The sequence below is a fragment of the Nicotiana tomentosiformis genome, chromosome 3 (genome assembly GCF_000390325.3).
Source record: "Nicotiana tomentosiformis chromosome 3, ASM39032v3, whole genome shotgun sequence".
In the NCBI taxonomy this organism is placed as follows: domain Eukaryota; kingdom Viridiplantae; phylum Streptophyta; class Magnoliopsida; order Solanales; family Solanaceae; genus Nicotiana; species Nicotiana tomentosiformis.
This window is the reverse complement of record NC_090814.1, coordinates 85,973,997-85,994,911: the sequence shown is the minus strand read 5'-3', so window position 1 is coordinate 85,994,911 and position 20,915 is coordinate 85,973,997. Positions and strand designations below refer to the sequence as shown.

The window sequence follows — 20,915 nt, the reverse complement described above, 5'->3', positions numbered from 1 at the left end:
TTTATACATATAGACCAAGCTCTTTTTTCTTTCCAAAATAGATTTGAACAATTCGAAGCCCATGAAAATATTTTGGATTTTCTATTTAGTGGTAAATACGATCACGATGATGAGAATTTAAAAAAATATTGCCTTAACCTTGAATATTCTTTAAAACATAATAATCAATCTGATATTGATGGTTTAGACTTATTTTCTGAGTTGAAAGTGTTACGAGAAATTGTACAGGTAGATAATAATACTCTAGTAGATATCCTCAATCAGATAAAAAGACTTGATTCTTTTTCAAATGCATATATTGCTTACAGAATAGTGTTAACAGTTCATGTTACAGTTGCCTCAGCGGAGAGAAGTTTTTCAAAATTAAAATTGATAAAATCTTATTTAAGATCAACAATGTCTCAAGAGAGGTTGAAAAATTAAAATTGATAAAATCTTATTTAAGATCAACAATGTCTCAAGAGAGATTGAATATATTAGCTATATTATCAGTTGAAAAGGAACTGTTAGAAAAAATTGATTATAAAACAGTTATTCAAAACTTTGCATCTCAAAAGGCAAGGAAAATAGACTTCAAATAAAATATATATATGAAAGCTTATTTTCTTTTTCTTTTCTTTTTTGGAAAAAAATTAAGGCCTCCAATTGGAGTTTGGCTTTAGATCTCCAATAGTATTGAGCCGCCCCTGTCGTTCCAAAAGGATAGACTACTTTTTTCGTTCTATTTTATGGTTATTGTTCGATCAACCTTATAGTAGTACATGGGTATTCTTAAATTTCCCATGGTTAAAATTAGGGTTCATTTGATTTGCCAACAAGTTATACTGGAATTATAATTCAAAGATTATGATACCAAAATTAAATAATAAATAAAGTATTTTGTTGATATACTTTTATTAGTAAATGTTTGATATATTAGACTAAAAAAATAAATATACGAGGTATAATATAAAATACGTGTTTAATTTTATACACTAAATAAACTGGAATAATGTATTTTTGTTTGACCTTAATTTTCTTAAAGGACTTTGAGAGAACGAGTATTGGAGAAGAACGTCTTTATTATCTTATTATTTATCTCGAGATTAATAATTTTTAAAATTTTGATCCAACATTTAATATGGTATAAAATAATGTAATTAATATGATATAAATAATTTTGGAATTGGTTAAATTAGAATTTAATAAAAAAAATTATCTTTATTTTTTTCGAAATTGTCATCTCTAGTGATTGTAACCGAACGAGCCATTAGGGACTTATGTGCTACAGTCGAAAATTTGATGCTGTTAAGAATTGAAAGTCAAAATTGGCAATTGGCATTCGACGACCACGCCTTTCATCTAGACTACCCACGTAAATCTGCCACCCCCTCGCCCATTCCCGTCGTCGCTCCGGCGTGCCCTTACCCCGGAGGAATCCATGACCGTCGTTGCTGAGGTGTCAACCACATGCCAGGCGGAAGAATGAGAAAGAAATCTAATACTAGAAGAATTAACTCCCTACCTCAACAACCTTCAATGGCTTCTTCCTCTCCTTTTCTTCTCCATTACAGAAAGATCTCCGTCCTTGTCTTTTTAATCCTAGTTGTTTGTTTAGTAGTTTTTTTAAATACTTCATCGACAAAGGAAGGCGGGTTTCAATACGATGTCCCGTCTAATCAGCTTTACACTGTCGAAGTGGTCAATGAGTTCCCTCACGATCCTGGCGCTTTCACTCAGGTTCATTTTTTCTTTCATTTCTTTTAATTTTAGTTGATCATCTAGACTTATGTTGAGTTCTAGCGCCTCTTTCATTTAATTTGTGTCATCAGAAATAGGGATTAGAAATTCAGTTCGCATATGAAAAAATGATGTCTAATTAGAGTATTTTCTTATTGAGCTAGTAGGATAAAATGGACTCTATACTATGTGTTTCAAATTTTCTTTCAAATATTTTCGAATTGTTTAGTTGGCTTTGCTGCTGGCATGTAATGTACCTAAAAAAGAGAGACCTAATTCCTTATCAAACACATGTTGCAGGACAGGCTGAGTTCTCAATTCTCATTTCTCTTAGGTATGAAATTAGAGCTAGTACAAGTATCTGGTATCTTCATATCAGATCATACATCTAATCGAAATAATTATAGTTCCTTTACTGCATTTACAATAAACATCACCAATTGATAGAAAGTTTCAGCAAACCGACAATAAGAATCAACTTTAAGGCGTTATTTGATGACTGTACTGGAGTCTTTCTCCATGGCTTAGTTTGCGTCATTCACCTTTGATGGTTCTCTTTCCTGAACATTTGTAAATGAAATGACTAACGGCCCAATATTCTCTTTAATCTCATTCCTGTCAATAGATGCGGAGACTGTTCCCCATTCACCTCGATCAACTATGATGATGGAGTTATATGTAATCTTAGGTGAAACTGTTCTATTTAACTACTTTAAACATGCTTAACATTTACCGGGCCAAAACCTAAATGAGCAAAGACAAAATACATTTTTCTTCGCACTATCAGCTTACAAATGGTAAGATCTCAACCATTGTTGTAAAATGGTTGAAATCTATGGATGTTGCTATTTGATATCGATGTTCTCCCCTCTCTTTGCTTGCTTTTTAGTTTTAAGATGTTTTGCTTGGTAATAAACCTGAAATATTATGGGTTGGCTACATTTATCCTATTCAATTCTATTTAGAAGTCCCAAAGTAGGGGCCAGCTATAGTATTAAACTATTGATCATATGGTTTTTTCTTTTGATAAGTAATCAGATAGCACTTTTTCCATCTAATAATACTGAACAGTGAACACTTTTTTTTTTTTACAGGGACTGCTGTATGCAGAAAATGATACCCTATTTGAGTCTACTGGAATGAATGGGGCTGTGAGTTTCCCTCTGGTTCTAAAGTTGACTTCAACTGATTATTTCTTAGGAAGATTTGGTTTACCAGAATATTTTCGTAACTGATAGTGTTTATGATATTTGACTACAGTCATCTGTTCGGAAGGTCACTCTGCAGACTGGCGAGGTAATTGGCTTAGATGCGCTGAATGAAAGATGGTGTGAAATAAAATAGTTTAGATAAGTTCTTTTATCATTTCAGTTATTATGTTCAAAATGAGAATTTTAAAAACAAAATGATGTAAAAATTATGAAAGTTAGAAAACAGGAAACAAAGGATGAGAAACATAATTGCCCAAGAAGATGCAATGAATGTGGAAGCTTATTCCCTATTAAGGAAACATCCTGCCATACGGTAACTTTGTAAAGTGCTGATGTTTCTTTTTATGCAGCAGCTGTTCCCATGATATACATTATCAAAAAAAGAAAATGTGTTCCCATGATATTAACATTGACCAATGACAAGTGCAATAGATAGTTATTTACGTTCAAGCTCAGTTGGAGATGCCGAGTTGATATATCATTGAACCTTTTTCCTTCTGGCATTCACAGGTTAAGGCTATCCAGAAAATGCAGTACTCTGACTTTGGGGAGGGCTTAACTCTTCTTGGTGATAGGTTTGTGATCTAAACTGAATGGTTTTGCTTTTCATTCAGCCGATGATAGGTTTTCTTTTTTATCTTAAAAAAAAGAATGTTTTTACTCTTCTTGATTCAACTAGTGAAGAAATTCATGTGATAAGTAACTCGTTCTTTTCCAAAAGAAAATATTGTTTCCCATTAGTTATAAGCTATATAGTGTGATAATGATGCTTCTGGGGAACTTACTTTCTGGGAGAATACGATGCTAATCAATATGTTGTTTTTGACTAATAAAGGAAAACATGTTTTTGTTGCCCACATGGATATAGTCCCTTTTAGGTTTTTGACTACTATGATCTTTTATGACTTGATGCCTGAACCCGACTCCAACTCCTAGTGTTCCAGTTGAAACTCAAGGAGATGGAACTAAACAGGCTTGCGTCAATGATGTTGTAGTCGTAGTAGTCCTCTAATCGGAAATCTTTTAATATCCGCTCATGATTCATGGAACCCGGAATCCGACTAGTGAAACCAGGCTTTTGTGGTTCCTCTCTCTCTCTCTCTCTCTCTCTCTCTCTCTCTCTCTCTCTCTCTCTCTCCCTTTCTCTCTCTCCCTCTCTGTAAGGAAGAGTTTATCTATCCTCCTCTCGGTACTTCTGCATGATTATGTCTTATTCTGCTAAATAAGTTGATATCTCCTAAAATTTGAAGGGCTTCTGAAAACTCCCTTGATTGCGGAAGTACCCACTGTGCTTTCGAATAGTTCTCTGACTTAAAATTAAATAAAAGAGTTTTGACTGCATGGTATATTCTCAATTTCTGTATTTCCTTGTACAGTGATTGTTGTTTTTCCTTTTATGATGAAAAAGATGGACCTCAAATCTGATATAATAATCTTAACTTATTTTATAGGTTGATTCAAGTAACTTGGCGGCAGAGTACTGGTTACATATATGATCGGCATAATCTGAGCAAAGTATGTCGTTTATGCTTTAATATTTGTTCAGTATTTTTTTGCAGTTTTGTGCTATTGATGTTAATAGTGGCTAGACTTGCTCAGATGAAGTCCTGTTGGATCATGGATGTAATCTAGTAAAGAATTTTATGATGTTTACTGCGAACTCTCTGGCTGGAAAAGAGAGATTTTCCCTGTGCTGATCATTTTGTTTTGATCTCGTTTGCAAATCCCAACTTTCTGACGCTGAGGTCATGGCGGAAAGTGATGAAAAAAACATAGAAAGTGGTGTCATGATGGCATTAACTATAATAGTATGTGTCTGGAACTTATACTTTTTGGCTGATAGTATGAAATCGGAAAAATTTCTATCTTTGGCTGCTCTGGATATATTGTTCGACAGGTCTACCTGTCAGTTGAGACTTTTCCTGAGTTGTCACTAGCTAAGCATCTCAATACAGTTTCTTTGATGAACATCTATATACAGTTAATCTATAATCAATTGTTCTACATTTATTTTGATATTGCTGATAAATGCTTAACAATGACATGATAATAGACAACTACATCTTTATCTTCAAGATATTGACTATTCTTCAAGTGTATATTTCAAACTGGAAAAAGAATTCCATTAACCTAACTTAAATTTCTCTGCTCGATGAAGCTTTAAGCTGGTTTTATTTTGATTTCAGTTGCCTTCTGTATTCAACTACTTGAACAGAAAGATTGCCATTTCCAGAACGTGAATCTCGGTTTTTCGTCCGAAGTTTAATATACAACATAAACTGCCATTTGCGATGCAGAAATATGCTGTGTATTAATCCTTTCTCATTTGGGATTGTGGAGCGAGAAATGCTAGTATTTTTGTGGTTGCAAGCTTTTATAGTGACATGCACTCCTCTATATTGCTTCTTTCCCCTTCCACCTCAGTAATTCTTACAGTTGATATTCCTCTTCAGTTTGAGAAGTTCAGCCATGGTATGCCCGATGGTTGGGGATTGGCAACTGATGGGAAAGTCCTTTTTGGAAGTGATGGATCTTCTACCCTGTATCAAATTGACCCTCAAACTATGAAAGGTTTTGTCATCTGAAGGTCAAATTATGATTCAGTTGTTTTGTTCTTCATATAAGAATGTTTCGTTTTGTTCTTATGCTTTTTTTTCCCGTTCTTGCAGTAGTTAAAAAAAAATTTGTAAACTATCAAGGTGATGAAGTGCACAGATTGAATGAACTAGAGTATGTTTATGATGAAGTTTGGGCAAATGTTTGGATGGTATGGACTTGCTCACCCCAACTCCCTCTTCAGAAAGATTGATTTTCTATTACACATTGCAATTATTTTCCCTTAAAATCATCCCAAGGGCTACTAATGTGGCTACTAAGCTATTTCTCTAACTACAGACGGCAGCATCTTGAGATTCTTCTTGAAACTTAAACTGTGTTTTACTTGTTCTGCTAGTGAGTGCTTGCGGGCAAGTCCTTTTCTGGTACCTTGTAGTTATACTAACAAGGATACCAGGCATCATTGTTAAAACTTAAAAATAACATTAACTGCTTTATCTGAACCCAATATGTGAAGTTCTGGATGTTGTATGTTATCACTGAGCTTGAAGTACAGATCAATGGGTTCTCTTTGATTTGCCATGTAGTGGCTTCCTCAATTTCCAAGTCCGATGGAGAACTTTTATCTCATTACATGAGCAACCAAAATGATGGAGGATATTTTCTGAGTATACCAGTTCTCGGTGTTTTTAAAGAATCACTTGAGATCCTTATTAAAAATAATCACTTGAGACATCCTTAAACCTTTGAAGTTAGGTGTCTTATAGGTAAAGCTCTTCACTTAAACAGAGCTTCAGTCTGTGCAACAAAGCGCTAATGTGTGAGCCTCATCGATCATGGCTTGAACTGTCTTGAAAAATGTAGCACTGAACTCACTTAGGTGACGCTTACAGTTTAGACACCAAGGCACCTAAGCATTTGCCTCAGTGTCCATAGGTTCTCTCTTGAAGATGGCACAAGACATTAAGCATTAGTTGGAAAAATGATATCTTTCCTGTTAATAGCAAATATTTAGTGATTAGGAATAGAAAAATAGAAGCTTAGTTTATGAAAAACTAGTCAGTAAATTTGAATTGGAGACTCAAAGCTGCATGGTCGCAACTGTATCAGGTATTTTAAATGGTATTTGAATTGATTGAGTTAAAAAATTGGTTTTTGAGCTTGATTAACATGGCTTTGTATTTCATAAGTTCACTTAATTGCTTCCAACTCCTTTATATGTGTAATTAATATTTGTATATATAGTTATTTCTACGACAAGAGTGGGTTGCTCTAGTGGTGAGCACCCTCCACTTCCAACTAAGAGGTTGTGAGTTCGAGTCACCCCAAGAGCAAGATGGGGAGTTCTTGGAGGGAGGGAGCCGAGGGCGGAGGGTCTATCGGAAACGACCTCTCTACCCTCTACCCCGGGGTAGAGGTAAGGTCTGCGTACAAACTACCCTCCCCAGACCCCACTAGTGGGATTATACTGGGTTTATGTTGTTGTTGTATAGTTATTTCTGCATTTATTCTTTTCTTACCTAAAGTACGTGCAGTAACTGTGCTTTTTGCTCAAGTCCTAGCAAACTTTGGATTTTTTGGCTTTTTGCCTTTGACAACAATACCAGTTCTAGTAAAGTATACAATGCTTCTGTTTGATTCTGAAGCCCAAACGTTTGAATAGTTTCGTTTACAACTCAAGTGTGGCGTAGGGTTAACTCTGACTTATGTCCGCCTATCTCTGCAGACTGACTGTATAGCTAGAATATCACATAAAGATGGCTCAGTGCTTGGATGGATTCTCCTCCACAATTTGAGGTTCTTCTAACGGCTCTTTCCTAGTAGCATTACTTCAGTATTAGGAAATTATTACTCCTAAAAAATTGGAGGTAGAGTGAAATGATGCGTCTTCTGTTTCTTATGCAGAGAAGGATTGCTACACAATTTGAAGGTCAGTGTATTTTAGCAACTGCTTTTGGTTCTGTGTATAATGTTTACTTTGACCTTTTGAACATCTTCTTCAATACTTACCTTTGCTGCAGCAAATTGATGTCTTAAATGGCATAGCATGGGATAGGGATGGCGACCGTCTTTTTGGTGAGCTCCATCATCTTGTTGCTTTTCCTTTAGTGCTTAGGGTTTGGTTATGATTATTCACAAAATATTTGAGAAAATTTCTCACTTGATGGATACCTGAAAGTCAGTTAAAAATGCATATTTACGGAGCATGCCTCCCGTGACTTAATTGGTTAAATACCTGATTAGCCATAGTAGTTGAATCAAGTTTCCACACGTTAAGAGCAAGCAATAGATATTTAATGTATGTGACGTGTGCCATTCCCAGCAATCCTAGTTTCTCAATTTGTTAGGGTCGGGTTAGGGGAAAGATTGGAAATGAGATTCTTGTCACATCAGTAAAGCATATCTATGGAGAAAAGTATGTACATGTGAAAGAATGGCAACACTCGTGTATTCAAAAAAAGTGTAGACTGACCTGCCTACTGCCACTATTTTCTTCCGACATTTTTTCTGTAAATGATAGAAAAATTCAATGAGATTAATATGAAGTCATAGTTTTTATAAGTATTTACATGTATTATGAATCAAGCACGATTATAATGGTGAAGTTTGGACAGATCAACTTTTTGCCGTTATTGTGCCAAAAATGTTCATCAGTTTCATATAAATTCTGTTGTTCTATAGTAACAAGTGTACCATAACAAGGAAACATCATTAAGCCGAATTATTACTTTATTCAGTCACAGGCAAATGGTGGCCGAAGCTTTATGAGATTAAGTTGCATCCGTTGAAGACACCATTCAACGGAGACATTAAGCAGATCTGCATGCCCCCGGCATTTCCTTTTTCATAGTCTCCACTGTGGATATTCTTCTGCAGATTCTGAATTATTGTGTTAGTACATGACCAGAGGCGGCTTAACCCCCGAGCCACTAAAGCGGTCCCTTTAGGCCTCACAAAATTAGAGGCCCCAAAAGCTATTCTTCTTATATGTAATTTAAATATTTATTGTACTTATTATGTTGTCTTTTTCTTTTTGGTGGTAGTTGGTTGAGAAAAATCTAATGAAAGTGAAAGGCAATTAAATCTACACTTACTTTCTAATTCTTCAAATTCCAACTTGAACTTTCCTTTGTAAGATATTTTCTTTCAAGGTTTCTGTAGGTATGCTTCAAGCTAATTAGATCGTAAAAAACTATAGTCGATTTGTTTATCATCTTTATAAATACAAATTCCTGCATGATTATTACTTTGGAAGGAAATGATATATAGCAAGTTATATTGATGGTCAAGTAAAAAAAATCAACATTAAATTTAATAAAAACTTATCAAAAGTTAGTAATGTTTCAACAAAGATTAAATGGGTTGGTTATATCGTCAAATTAAATTGCATCTCAAAAAGTAAAAAATAAATAAATAAACATTAAACAAAAATATCTAAAATTATTAAACAAATTTAAGGCCTCTTATTCACAGAGGAGAAACAATCATATTAAGATTTTGGAATGTACTTGTTTACATGCAGATTTTGTGTATGTACTTGCTGTTGGTATATTAACTTGTCCCGTGCCTAGAAGTGAACAGAAGCAAATTTGTAGCTGACTATCTGCTGCCTGCTCAAATCAATTATTATATGGGCTAGAGTAAAATGCAGCTCATGTAGAAGAGAAAATTGACCTTATTGCCGTACTCTCCTGCTCATCTTTTCTTTTGATTATTTATGATAAAACTGCTACCTTTTATTTTATATCCTATTAATGCAAAGTTTGATTTTCACATATAAATAAATGTAAGGTTCGATTCTCACTGTTCCTTTGCATTCCCCAACACAGGGCCTGTCTCGACCTAGAAAATATCTAAGAAGGAAAAAAAAAAGTTGTGCCAACTGAGCCCAGGAGCCGGGTTAACTGCCCTCAAATATAAGAGAAACTTCAAATGATGCACTTAAATAAGCATAAGAAATGCCAGCTTCAAGCTTTACTTGGAAAAATGATACAATTACAAATGGCAACAAATTGTTCAAGAGATGGTGTATTAAGGATCTCTCAGTTTCGTTACCTTAAATCCTTAATTATCAAACATTTGAATTACAAAGCAGAGTTTTAATTGAACGCAAACTCTTTCTCACTCTAAATCTACTCGACTTTTTCTCTAAGCTCGCTTCTCAGTTAAACCCTTTCTGCTGTAATCTCATCCTGTAATCTCCTTAACAATGCTTTTTAACGTTTCATCCATCACTCGAAAACTCTCAAAGCCAACTTCATTCTTTGGGGTCGAATTATGGGTTGCCATTCTCATTTGCATAATTCTTTTCTTCCTCTGCTTTGCTCTCGGCATCACTCTTTATGTTATCTCAACTAGGCGACGTCGTAAAGCACGTAATGCATTGAAGCCAACGATTTCAAAAGATTTACACAATAGTTATTCAATGAGTAGAAGGCTATTGCCGCATAACGGATGGGAGATTGAAATGGGCATTGGAACCCCAGAAAAACAAGTGATATTCTCTAGTCAAGCCAGTGGACCACTGAGTAGTGCGATGGATTTAGAGTCAGCGGCTAGATATCTTCATCCTCCTGTTGCTTTTGATGTTAGGCCTAGTTACCAGTTTACATTGTCTGAGATTGAAGCAGCAACAGATGACTTTGCTGATGAAAATCTAGTTGTTTGTGGAGATTATGCCATTGTTTATTATGGTATCTTGTTTGGCAATACTAGAGTTACAATAAAGCAGTTGCTTAGTAGCAGGTTAGTTCGTGCACAAGTTACTACGAATCTGATACTTATTATAGAAATTTACCTGTAATTACCTTATAAGGACCTGATTGTATTATTATACTGTCAATTAGTGGTGGACCCAGGATTTTGTACAAGCGGATTCATTAAATACGACATCAATAATAGAAACAACATCAATTATCTTATTATTTGCTTCAAACACTGGATGGCAGGGCTAAAGCAAAGGACTTTACGAGGGAGGTAGAAGCTTTATTGGGTCTCAAACATAGAAACTTGGTGAAATTGCTTGGTTATTGTTTTGAAGGATATTACAGGTACTACAAATCCTCTCTCTGCTCGATCAAACAGCCATTTTATTGATCATATTAATACATTGAATGACCATTTTTTATTTATAATTGGATTAGGATAATCGTGGACGAGTATGTAGACAATGGCAATTTAGGGCAGTGGCTTCATGATTGTATCACTGAAGTTAGCCCCTTAACATGGAATATACGGATGAACATTGTTCTAGGAATTGCAAAAGGGTGTGTTTTTACTTAAATTCTTCTACTCTGAATTCACATTTCAAAAGGAGAGACCAAATTAAAACTTGACACAAATTTGGTTTATGCAGCTTGGCTTACCTTCACGAGGATACTGAACCAGCAACAATCCATCAACACCTAAAGTCAAGTAGCATATTGCTTGATAAGCAATGGAATCCAAAGATATCTGATTTTGGTATCACTAAGCTCTTAGGTTCTGATGAATGGAGTTACCCAATTACACCCCCTACTGGAATGTCAGGGTGAGTTCTTGATACAGATTTTAGCTTCTATACGCTAACAATATAAAATAATTTTACACTATCAGGTCACCTAAAAGGTCACACATAATTGTCTTAGTAACCAGGAAAGGCAGTATATATCTCGTAGTTTCTTAAACTTATAAAAAAACTACAAACCCCATTATTTTTTGGTTGATTTGTAACTTTCTTTTCTATGGCTTGTTTCAGCTATCTTGCACCAGAATACTTATCCACTGGAATTTTAGATGATAAGTGTGATGTTTACAGCTTTGGCATACTTATCATGGAGATTGTATCTGGAAAGACTTCCATTGAGTATACTATCACAGAAATAGAGGTCTCCATTTTCTTTCTTTTTTGGCATACTCATTTATTCTGATTTTCCCAGATAAAACAAGGAAAAAGGGTGGTCTAAAATGGGGTTATAATCAATTTGCAGGAATATTTAATTGACTGGATAAAGTCAAAGGTGGAAAGCCAACAATATGATCAAATAGTGGATCCAAAGCTACCAGAAATGCCTTGTATGAAAGAACTGAAACGAATTCTGCTCATTGCTCTTAGATGTGTTGATCCAGATGTTAGCAACAGGCCTAAAATGGGAGAAGTGATTCACATGCTTGAGCCGCGCGATTTACTTCTCAGCGATGTAATGTCATTCCTCTCCTTCATCATAATGTGTAATTGGTAACAAGGAAACAAGTCAGCTAACCTGTTATTATAGGTTGAGTTACACTGAATTCTTTTACATTAGTGTATATAAAATAAGTCCGAGACACTAATTCAAGCTATATCATTCTGGAAAACAAGATCCTAAAACATTATTTTATGGTACATTTTTTCATAATTTGTATGACTTTTGCTAATACAGGGACATGTGATCAAGAAACAGACATCCCGTCGCAGTTCTGTGAGCGAAGATCAGCTGCTGTCAAATAGTTAGTCTTGCTCACATGCCAATTTGATGAAACTTGATAATGTCTTATCTTCTGTTGCTGAAGCAGTTGTAATTGGTTCATCAACATAATTGTCAGATTTATTAATTGGCGTTCAAGAATGTGTAATCAATGCATATCATTAGTTTTTTTGTTGCATTTGATGGCAAATTGAGTCAATTATTACCTGGTTATCATTTTAATTGTGGCTGCTATTTCCAGAAGGATACGAAGGAAAATATTTTTCAATTTTTCCCCTACTATCCCACCCCACCCCTACGTCACCCACCCCTATCCCCGCCCACACCACCCTACCCTCCTCTACCTACCCCATCCCCCACCTTACCCCACTCTCACCCTAAATAGAAATATTATTAAGAGTACTTTCTTTTCGTGTTGTAGATAGAGTAATTTTTTTTTTCATTTCAACAAAATGAGTATTTTTTTTTCATGACGTAGAAAAAGTATTTTCTTTCATTTCAACAAAAAAATACTTTCTTTTCATGATGTAGAAAAAGTATTTTCTTTCATTTCAAAAAAATAATGTAGTAAAAAATATTTTTTCTTTCATTTCAACAAAATGAGTATTTTCTTTTCATGATGTAGAAAAAATATTTTTTTTATTACAACAAACTAAGTATTTTCTTTTCGCGATGTATAAAAAATATTGTCTTTCATTTCAACAAAATGCGTACTTTATTTTCATGTTGTAGAAAGAGTAATTTCCTTTTTAGTTATGGAGCACAAATTTCAACGTTATTTTTGCGTGAAAAATAGTTCTTTTAGGTTTGTGTGAATTTGGGAGCACAAGAAATATGAGGATTTGGGGGAAGGGGGTCAGGAGAGTAGTATAAAAGATTATTTTCTTAAAAAATATTTTCTACCCTCTAACCAAATACTAAGAAAATATTTTCTAGGAAAATATATTTTTCATGGAAAATATTTTTCTTCATACCATACACACCCTTAATCGGGAAGTTATACTATTCTCTCCCTCCTGAAATATAGGGTATTTTGTTTTCATTTTTCAACAAAATCTTATGGCTTAGGTAACAATTATTGATTAGTGTTTAAAATTTTTGGAGTTAACCTATACATACTAACACCGTTATACAGAAATTTTACACTACAAATTTAGTTTTACCGGGTGTTGTACGTTAGTTACCTCTTTTCTGAACATGCTTACTACTCCCCAAGAAATTTGATAGTTAAAAAATGGAAATTTTACTTCCTAACAAACTATTACACTCTATTTATTATAAATCAAAATAATTTTAAAATATTATTACTTAGCTATATTTTCTATTTTATAGCGAAATAGGTATTTATTTATACCTATCATTGAGGCATGAAATACGTCAATTAATTTTCCATCCTCGAGCAAAACCATGACTTCTCAAGCGGGTAAAAACTCTTCCATCCTCCGATTAATTTTCCATCTCGGTTCATATGCTTAGGGTAGTATTAACATGGTGGATTTTGAAATGCAACTGATTTGTGGGCAGAACTCATAGCTGCTGAAAAACACCAATTTGATTGTCCCTCCAAATCAACCTCTAGAACCAAATATTGCTGTTGTGTATCGCCGCCAAAAATTTCAGATCTGGCCATGGCTACGCTGGGGAAGATTGAGGGCCGGATTTTTGTTCGTTTCTATTTTTAGATTTAATACAATGTATATAATATTTTGCTTGGCCAGAAAACGCCATCTCCGGCGAACTTTCTTCTCTTCTTTGCTATTTAGGGAACGTGGTATTTATTGGAGTATTTCTAATACATTTAAGAGTTGTTAAAGTTTATATGGGGGATCGGGTTACACGACGCAATAAATTTATTTAGAGTTTATATGGGAGATCGGGTTGCACGACGCAACATATTTATTTAGAGTTTATATGGGGGATCGGGTTGCACGCCGCAACAGATTTATTTAAAGTTTATATTGGGGGAGCGGGTTGTAAGCCACAATATAATTGATTGAAATGAATATATTGTGGGATCGGGTTGCACGCCGCAACGGAAACTGATTGAAATAATAATTGATTATAACTGCCGAGTGGGCTTCAACTGTTGAAAAAAGATACCTGTTTTATTTCTATTATTGTTGTTATTATTATTATTGTGTACAGGTTAATATATGTGACCTGCTTTAGCCTCGTCACTACTTAATCGAGGTTAGGCTCGGCACTTACCAGTACATGAGGGCGGTTGTACTGATACTACACTCTGCATTTCTTGTGCAGAGTTCCGGAGCCTCCTCTAAAAATATTTATTCCCGGGGGGTGCCCGGTCAATACCGATTTCAAGTTTGAAAAACCTTCTTCCGTACCAGGCCGATGTGAGGCGGTCTCGAGGTATATCTTCTCGATCACCGAGGACATTCTCTCTAAAGTCAAAAAGGATTGCGACTGGGCTGACAAACATGTGGTGGTTCCCGAACCTGACGAAGCCATCACTACCCACGTCAAGGGATTTTTAAGTGTTTACACTAATCCCTTCACGTTGGGTCCCTTGGACCCGGTTATCATCGACTTCTTCAAGAGATATGAGGTAACCCTCTGTAAGGTTCACCCCTATTTCTGGACGATCGTAATCCTCCTCCGCTTCTTTGTGAGCAAGATCGAGGGGTGCCCTTTCACGATCGACCACCTTATGTGTTTATACAGTCCCCGACTATTCTGGGAAGGATTGATCAAGCTTGCCCGTCAGGCTAGTAAGGTCGCGTTCTCGAGTATCGATGAAGATAGGGATCGAGAATGGCTAGGTTGTTTCGTCCGAGTGAGGACCTCGTACTTGATCCTGGCCGAGCACATGCTGTTTCCTAAGAAGTGGAACATAAAACGTAAGTATATAATTTTGCTTTCAAGGTTTTATTTATCGTCATTTTCCTTCCTTCTTATCGGTGTTCTGTGACGGTGCAGCTGTTACTCGAATCCCGAACGTGGTTCCTCGGCTCAAGGAGTGGGTCGAGGGCATTGTATCGCAAAGGCCGTATTCCGAGCGCTCGTGGCGCGAGCTTTCAAAGGGCCGATGGGAGGCCCGTTCGCATGGTGAGATCTCTTTCATAAGTGATATTTGGTTTCCTCTTTGCATGATTGATTCCTTACTTGTTTTATTTCTTTTTGCAGGTTTACCCAAGGATGTCCAAATGAGACCTCCATTCGATAGTGACGATCTCCCTACTGAGTCCCTTGCTCCGAAACAGGGTGAAGAGAAGAAAAGAAAAAGGGCCCTGAGTTCTCCGAGCTTGGAGAAGAAAAAGCCAAAGAAAAGGTTGGTGCATAAGTCCAAGGAAAGCACCAACGCTCTAGCACTACCTTCGGGTTCTCTCTATCAGCTGAGGAATGAATCCGAAGAAGAACAAGAGGAAGAAACCTTCAATCTGGTGACCTGAGTGTCGACATGACTCGAAGGACAAGGGGCATCCAAACCAGTGGGAGATGATGCCGATCTTCATCGAGCTAGGAAGGTCGAGGAGAAGGCCGAGACCGAAGCTTCCCGGGACATGGGTAGTGCGCCGAAGGAAGCTCTCGGTGCGATAGAGATCACCGAGTCACCTTCATTCACTGAGTCCATGTACAATGAGGCTCAGACTATGAAAGAACGTCCCAATGAGGGACTGCCGGGTCCTGTCCGCCCCTGTAAGGGTGGCTAGTTATCTTCGATGTCTGGTGATCGAGGATGATCAGGCCAAGATGAATGAGGTGGATGCATCTTTTCTATTCAACGAATCTCAATAGGCGTTAAACCTGGTAAATTTATATATTCATCAATGGTTCTCAATTTGTACTTAGTCGATTTTGCAGATAACCCTAACATTTTCTCTTTGTGTTTGTAAGCCTCGGTGCTTCACCACGAGACTTTTCTCCGATACCGGGATGAGTTGAAACAGCTTGAGGCTGAGGTCCGAGGGCTCAGTGAGAAGAGATATTCCTAAAAACATCTTAGTGAGCATCGTGAGGGGGAGGCTAAGAGCCTCCGAGCTGAGCTAGAGGTGGCTCGAAAAGAGCATTCCAACTTGGTCAAGCAGGTAAAAATATTTGAGCTTAGTGATGAAGAGTTAGACTTGGTGAATAACGGTCGGAATCCGCATGTCCAACAAAAAATCGATCGAATCGGTCAACTGCGAGCTGAGATGGATGTTGTGAAGGCAGAGACCGATGAATAGCGGGGCAGGATGGATCGTCTGGCCTCAGAAAAAGAGGTTGCTCGGGCGCAACTAACTCCGACTGAGGTCCAACTTCGAGCAGCAAAGGAAAAGGCCGAGGTGCAGGCCAGAAAAGTTGAAGAGCTTCAGTCTCGGCTAAGTTTGGCTGCCTTTGAGCGGAAAATTATGGTCGAAGAACTTGAAACAGCCAAGTCAGTGGCGGTGGTGGTCAAAGCCGATGCCGACGAGATGGTGGCCCAATATAAGTCTTATGCCAAGACGGTTGAGGACCGCTTAAAAGATATCGTTGAATACAAGAAACGGTAGTCACGAAGAGAGGCCCTCGAGGCGATCCATACTCGGGGTTTCGATCTATCGGCTAAGATCGAGACTGCTAAGGGGCTCGAGGCCGAGGCCAAGAAGTTGGCCTGCCCCGAAGAAGAAGAGGAAGAAGACTCCTAGGGTTCCGAGGGAACCGGGGGTGAAGAAGACCAGGCTGTTTAGACGCCTTTGTAAAAAATATTTCTTTTTTTTTTGTACTTGTGTACTTTTGTTAGGGCCATTTGGCCTTTGTAAAGATTGTATACAATATATGAGGCTTGTTTTCCCTATCAACAGTTTATATATTCTGTTTTCTTTTGCTTTATTCTTTATGTTTGCAAAGGTCGAAATGCCTTAGCATAAAATAGTTAGATCATGTCCGGAGGTTCGAACAGGCCTTGCCTTCGACATTATTTTGTTTAAGGCATCATGAGGGTTCGATATGATCGAGAAATTTTTTCCCAAAAGTACTTATGACATTTTAGAGATTAGTTTGCCGCGGGTAGCCTTTAGAACTGGTTATGAAATTTTTGAAGGCCTTGTTTTTGTTACGGGTTTCGGATATCTCCTAGCCATTTTAGTATGGCCGTAGCCTTTTTAGTTCAGGCGTCACCTAATAGGTCTTGTGCCATCGGGCTCCGATAGCCCGAGCCATTCGAGTTTGTTGTCGAACGGCAGTCCCCGATTGGGGTAATCATTTGAACCCAGATAAGGCGGCCCTTGGGCTCGATACCTTTAGGGGATCGTATGTAGGAAGTTCCTTCATGAAAAGAATTTTTTTAAGGGACAAGATATTTATCCGCAAGGAAGAGACTTTATTCTTGTGCGTAATAGTTACACGTGTGTACAAGCTTTGTGTTAGGGCTTGAGCAGTCTATGCGGGCACGTTTTATTTGACCGTTTGACCCTTACAGTAAATTCTACCAATCGAGCCGAGACCATAGAATCATAATGTTTCCTTCCTTGCTAAAGTTGTTATCCAAGGGTGATGCCCCCCAGTGTTTGGGGCCGATCGAAGAGAGGCCTCGAATACTGTTGTGGTTTTCGATACCGGTTGGTAACCGTCCTTCAATTTTAAGTTAGCACGATTTACTTGTTACCTTGTTAAAAACCTTGCCGGAAACCCCATTTGGGACAAAATCGGTTCAAGGAAAAAAGAGTGCAATGCGTGCTTTCGGGCCTAAAGGTTGTATCGCTCTTTGATGATTCCCTGCAAGTGTTAGTTCGAAATGTAAATAAATAAAAGGAAATGAATGGGATTGTACCTTAGCAATAGTATCACTTCAAGTGAGCTATGTTCTAGTTGTTTGGTAGTTGCTCACTATTCATCGTTCCGAGTTTGTACGATCCTTTACCGGTGATCTCGATAATTTGATAAGGGCCTTCCCAGTTCGGCCCCAACTTTCCTTCGTTTGGGTTTCAGGTGTTTAGTGTAACCTTTCTTAGTACCAAGTCCCCGACATTGAAGTGTTGAAGGTTGGTTCTTTGATTGTATTATCTCTCGATCCGCTGCTTTTGGGCGGCCAACCGGACAAGGGCTGATTTGCGCCTTTTATCCAATAAATCTAGGCTCGTGTTTATAGCCTCGTTGTTCGATTGCATATCAGAACTTGAGATTTGTCTCTCCAACTTCAACCGGTATTAGAGCTTCGGCGCCGTAGACTAGTGAGAATTGGGTGGCCCCGGTACTGGACTTTGAGGTCGTTCGGTATGCCCATAAAACTTCAGGCAAGATTTTCTTCCATCTTCCTTTGGCGTCAGTTAACCTCTTTCTGAGATTTTGGAGTATGGTTTTGTTGGTCGATTCTTCTTGCCCGTTCCCACTAGGGTGGTAAGGTGTTGATAGGATCCTTTTGATCTGATGATCTTCGAGAAACTTGCTTACCTTGCTGCCGATGAATTATTTCCCGTTGTCGCACACGATCTCGGCCGGCATTCCGAATCGGCATATGATAGGATCCCAAATGAAGTCGATGACTTCTTTCTCCCTAACCTTTTCGTATGCCTGGGCTTCCACCCACTTAGAAAAATAGTCAGTCATAAAAAATATAAATTAAGCCTTACGGGGTTGCTCGGTTGTTGATATATCTGGGGCCTCTGAAAACCCGACCCCCGATTTCCTTGATTGTTACTCCAACCACCTTGATTGTTGCCTCCCCAATTGCCTTGGTTATTGTTGTTATGCCAATTACCTTGATTATTGCCTCCATTCCAATTTCCTTGATTGTTATTATTATTCCAATTGCTTTGATTATTTCCACCACTCCAATTACCTTGGTTATGAGAATTCCAATTTCCTTGATTGTTTTGAGGTCCCCATTGTTGTTGGATTGGGCCTTGGAAGTTGTTTCTTTTCCCTTTAAAGTTGTTCACATATTGGACCTCTTCTTCTTGGTCATTGTAGGAATCATCTTTCTCAAACCCACTATCTTCTTGCACAAAATTTTCTACTCTTTGTTGTACTTGCGGACCCTTTGTTCTCCGTTTGTTCACGATCATGTTTACTGCCTCCATTGCATTGACTTGCCTCGGGTTTTGCACTTGTTAAAGTTGAGCCTTTGCCAATTGGTTCATGGTGGCGTTCAATTCGGCTATGGCTTGACCATGGTCATGCAATTTTTTGTGAAGGTGAATCACACTGGGATCACTTTGTGGAACATTAGCCCGGGATTGCCACGCCGATGAAGTACCCGCCATCTCATCCAAAATATCACACGCCTCTGCATAAAGCGTAGTCATGAAGTTCCCACCGGCAAGTTGATTCACTGTACATTGGTTGGTTATATTAATCCCCCAATAGAAAGTTTGTTGAATTATGTTCTCCGTCATATCGTTGTCGGGACACTCTTTCACCATTGTTCTATATCGTTCCCATATCTCGTGTAGTGGTTCGTTGGGCTCTTGCTTGAATGCTACAATTTCATCCCGAAGTATAACCAAATGCCCGGGAGAGAAGTACTTAGAAAAAAATTTCTCCGCCAATTCATCCCAAGTATGAATGGAATGATTTGTCAAACGTTCCAACCAATCTAAATCTTTCTCCAGTAGAGAAAAGGGAAAAAGCCTTAGCTTCAAAGCATCCTCAGAGACATTTGTTTGTTTATTCCCCAACACGTATCTACGAACCCCTTCAAGTGTTTGTATGGATTTTTGACCTGGTGCACCGGTGAAGAACCCTCGTTCCTCGAGCAAAGTGAGTATCACATTGGTTATTTGAAAGTTGCCCGCCCTAATATGGGGAGAGACTATAGAACTTTCATACCCTTCATTCGGCAACACCCAGTGTGGAGCCGCTCGTGGTGGAGGTGGGGGTGGAGCGGGCACATTGTCATGAGGCACTCGGCCTCGTCTATTGGCTTGAGGTTCAAGAGGGACCTCATCCGTTTGATCATCCTCAACGTCCACATCCCCCAAAGCTATGTTTCCGAGCTCATTGTTTGCCATGATTGCACCTACAATTTCTCAACACGTTAGTAACAAGGAAAGAAAAGCAGATATTCCAAAAAGACACCTAAATATATAGTTAACACCATTTTAACTCCCCGACAACGGCGCCAAACATTGATCTCGTCCAATTTCACACCTCAAATCAAGGTTATGAAACTGTCGATTACAATAATAGTACCCAACAAGAGTCGGGGTCGATTTTCACAGGGAGTTAGGAGTATATATTGTAGTACGTGAGTTTGAACTACCTCAATTTACACTTCCACAAATTGGGGTTGTTTCTATGTCTATTTTAAACTAAGATTGCAAATTTAAGAAATAAAACTAAGAAATTGTTTTTGTTGTTTTTCAAGTTTTATAAAAAGCCTAGGGTTATGACCATCACCTAGCTGTTTTCCTAATGGGATATAGATCTTAATGCTTGTTTTGTTGATCGGGGTGTATTGTAGCTATCAACTCTCAATTACCCACTCAATACCTCTCGGTCAGAGAGTGATTTTGCCCAATTTATCTCTCTCTAGTCCAAATGGGTATTGCATAAAACGGTTGATAAAAGCTCAAGTCGGGTTATTACTATTTCTAGGTTGAACCCTTTAATTGGGATTATCAATCTCTCGATTGACCCAATTTCTTGTTAGCCAAGTTTTCCTAGACTAAGTCTTTCTTTCTCAAGTAGAGACTAAGTCAAACAGGCATGAACTAATGTTTGCAACTATTAATTCCACAAATTAAAGCATGAACCAGGATAAATAATAAATACCCAACCATAAATAAGCATTAAATTAAACACCCATAAGATTTACACACTAGGGTTGGGTCGCATCCCTAGTAAAAATCTAGCTACTCATGCTTGAAATTGAAGAAATAGAAGAAGAATTGCTAATTAAACTCATATTGTAAAATATAAATGATAAAATCTATAATAAAATATCCCAAAATATGAAAAACTACTAAAAGAAGCAAAGAGAAACAGCTATTGTAGTTGCTGATTTCAAAAGTTGACGTAATTTCATGAAACTCTTCTATTTATACAAAGCTGACAATTTCAGATA

At 37.6% G+C, this 20,915-nt stretch overlaps 2 protein-coding genes across 2 annotated transcripts; both read left to right on the top strand.

The window, feature by feature from the left end:
- Positions 1-1,261: 1,261 nt before the first annotated feature.
- On the top strand, positions 1,262-8,597 carry LOC104101847 (glutaminyl-peptide cyclotransferase-like). Its single transcript, XM_009609375.4, has 11 exons — positions 1,262-1,719; positions 2,814-2,870; positions 2,980-3,015; positions 3,441-3,505; positions 4,382-4,445; positions 5,384-5,501; positions 5,600-5,697; positions 7,213-7,283; positions 7,392-7,416; positions 7,508-7,562; positions 8,225-8,597. The coding sequence occupies exons 1-11, from the start codon at positions 1,450-1,452 to the stop codon at positions 8,335-8,337; spliced, it is 972 nt and encodes a 323-aa protein (XP_009607670.1). The 5' UTR covers positions 1,262-1,449; the 3' UTR covers positions 8,338-8,597.
- A 1,099-nt stretch (positions 8,598-9,696) lies between these two features.
- On the top strand, positions 9,697-12,119 carry LOC104101851 (probable serine/threonine-protein kinase At1g01540). The gene is made up of 7 exons (XM_070198765.1): positions 9,697-10,232; positions 10,436-10,537; positions 10,631-10,753; positions 10,843-11,016; positions 11,224-11,353; positions 11,456-11,665; positions 11,888-12,119. Exons 1-7 carry the CDS (start codon positions 9,697-9,699, stop codon positions 11,957-11,959), a joined length of 1,347 nt encoding a protein of 448 aa, XP_070054866.1. The 3' UTR covers positions 11,960-12,119.
- Positions 12,120-20,915: the final 8,796 nt, after the last annotated feature.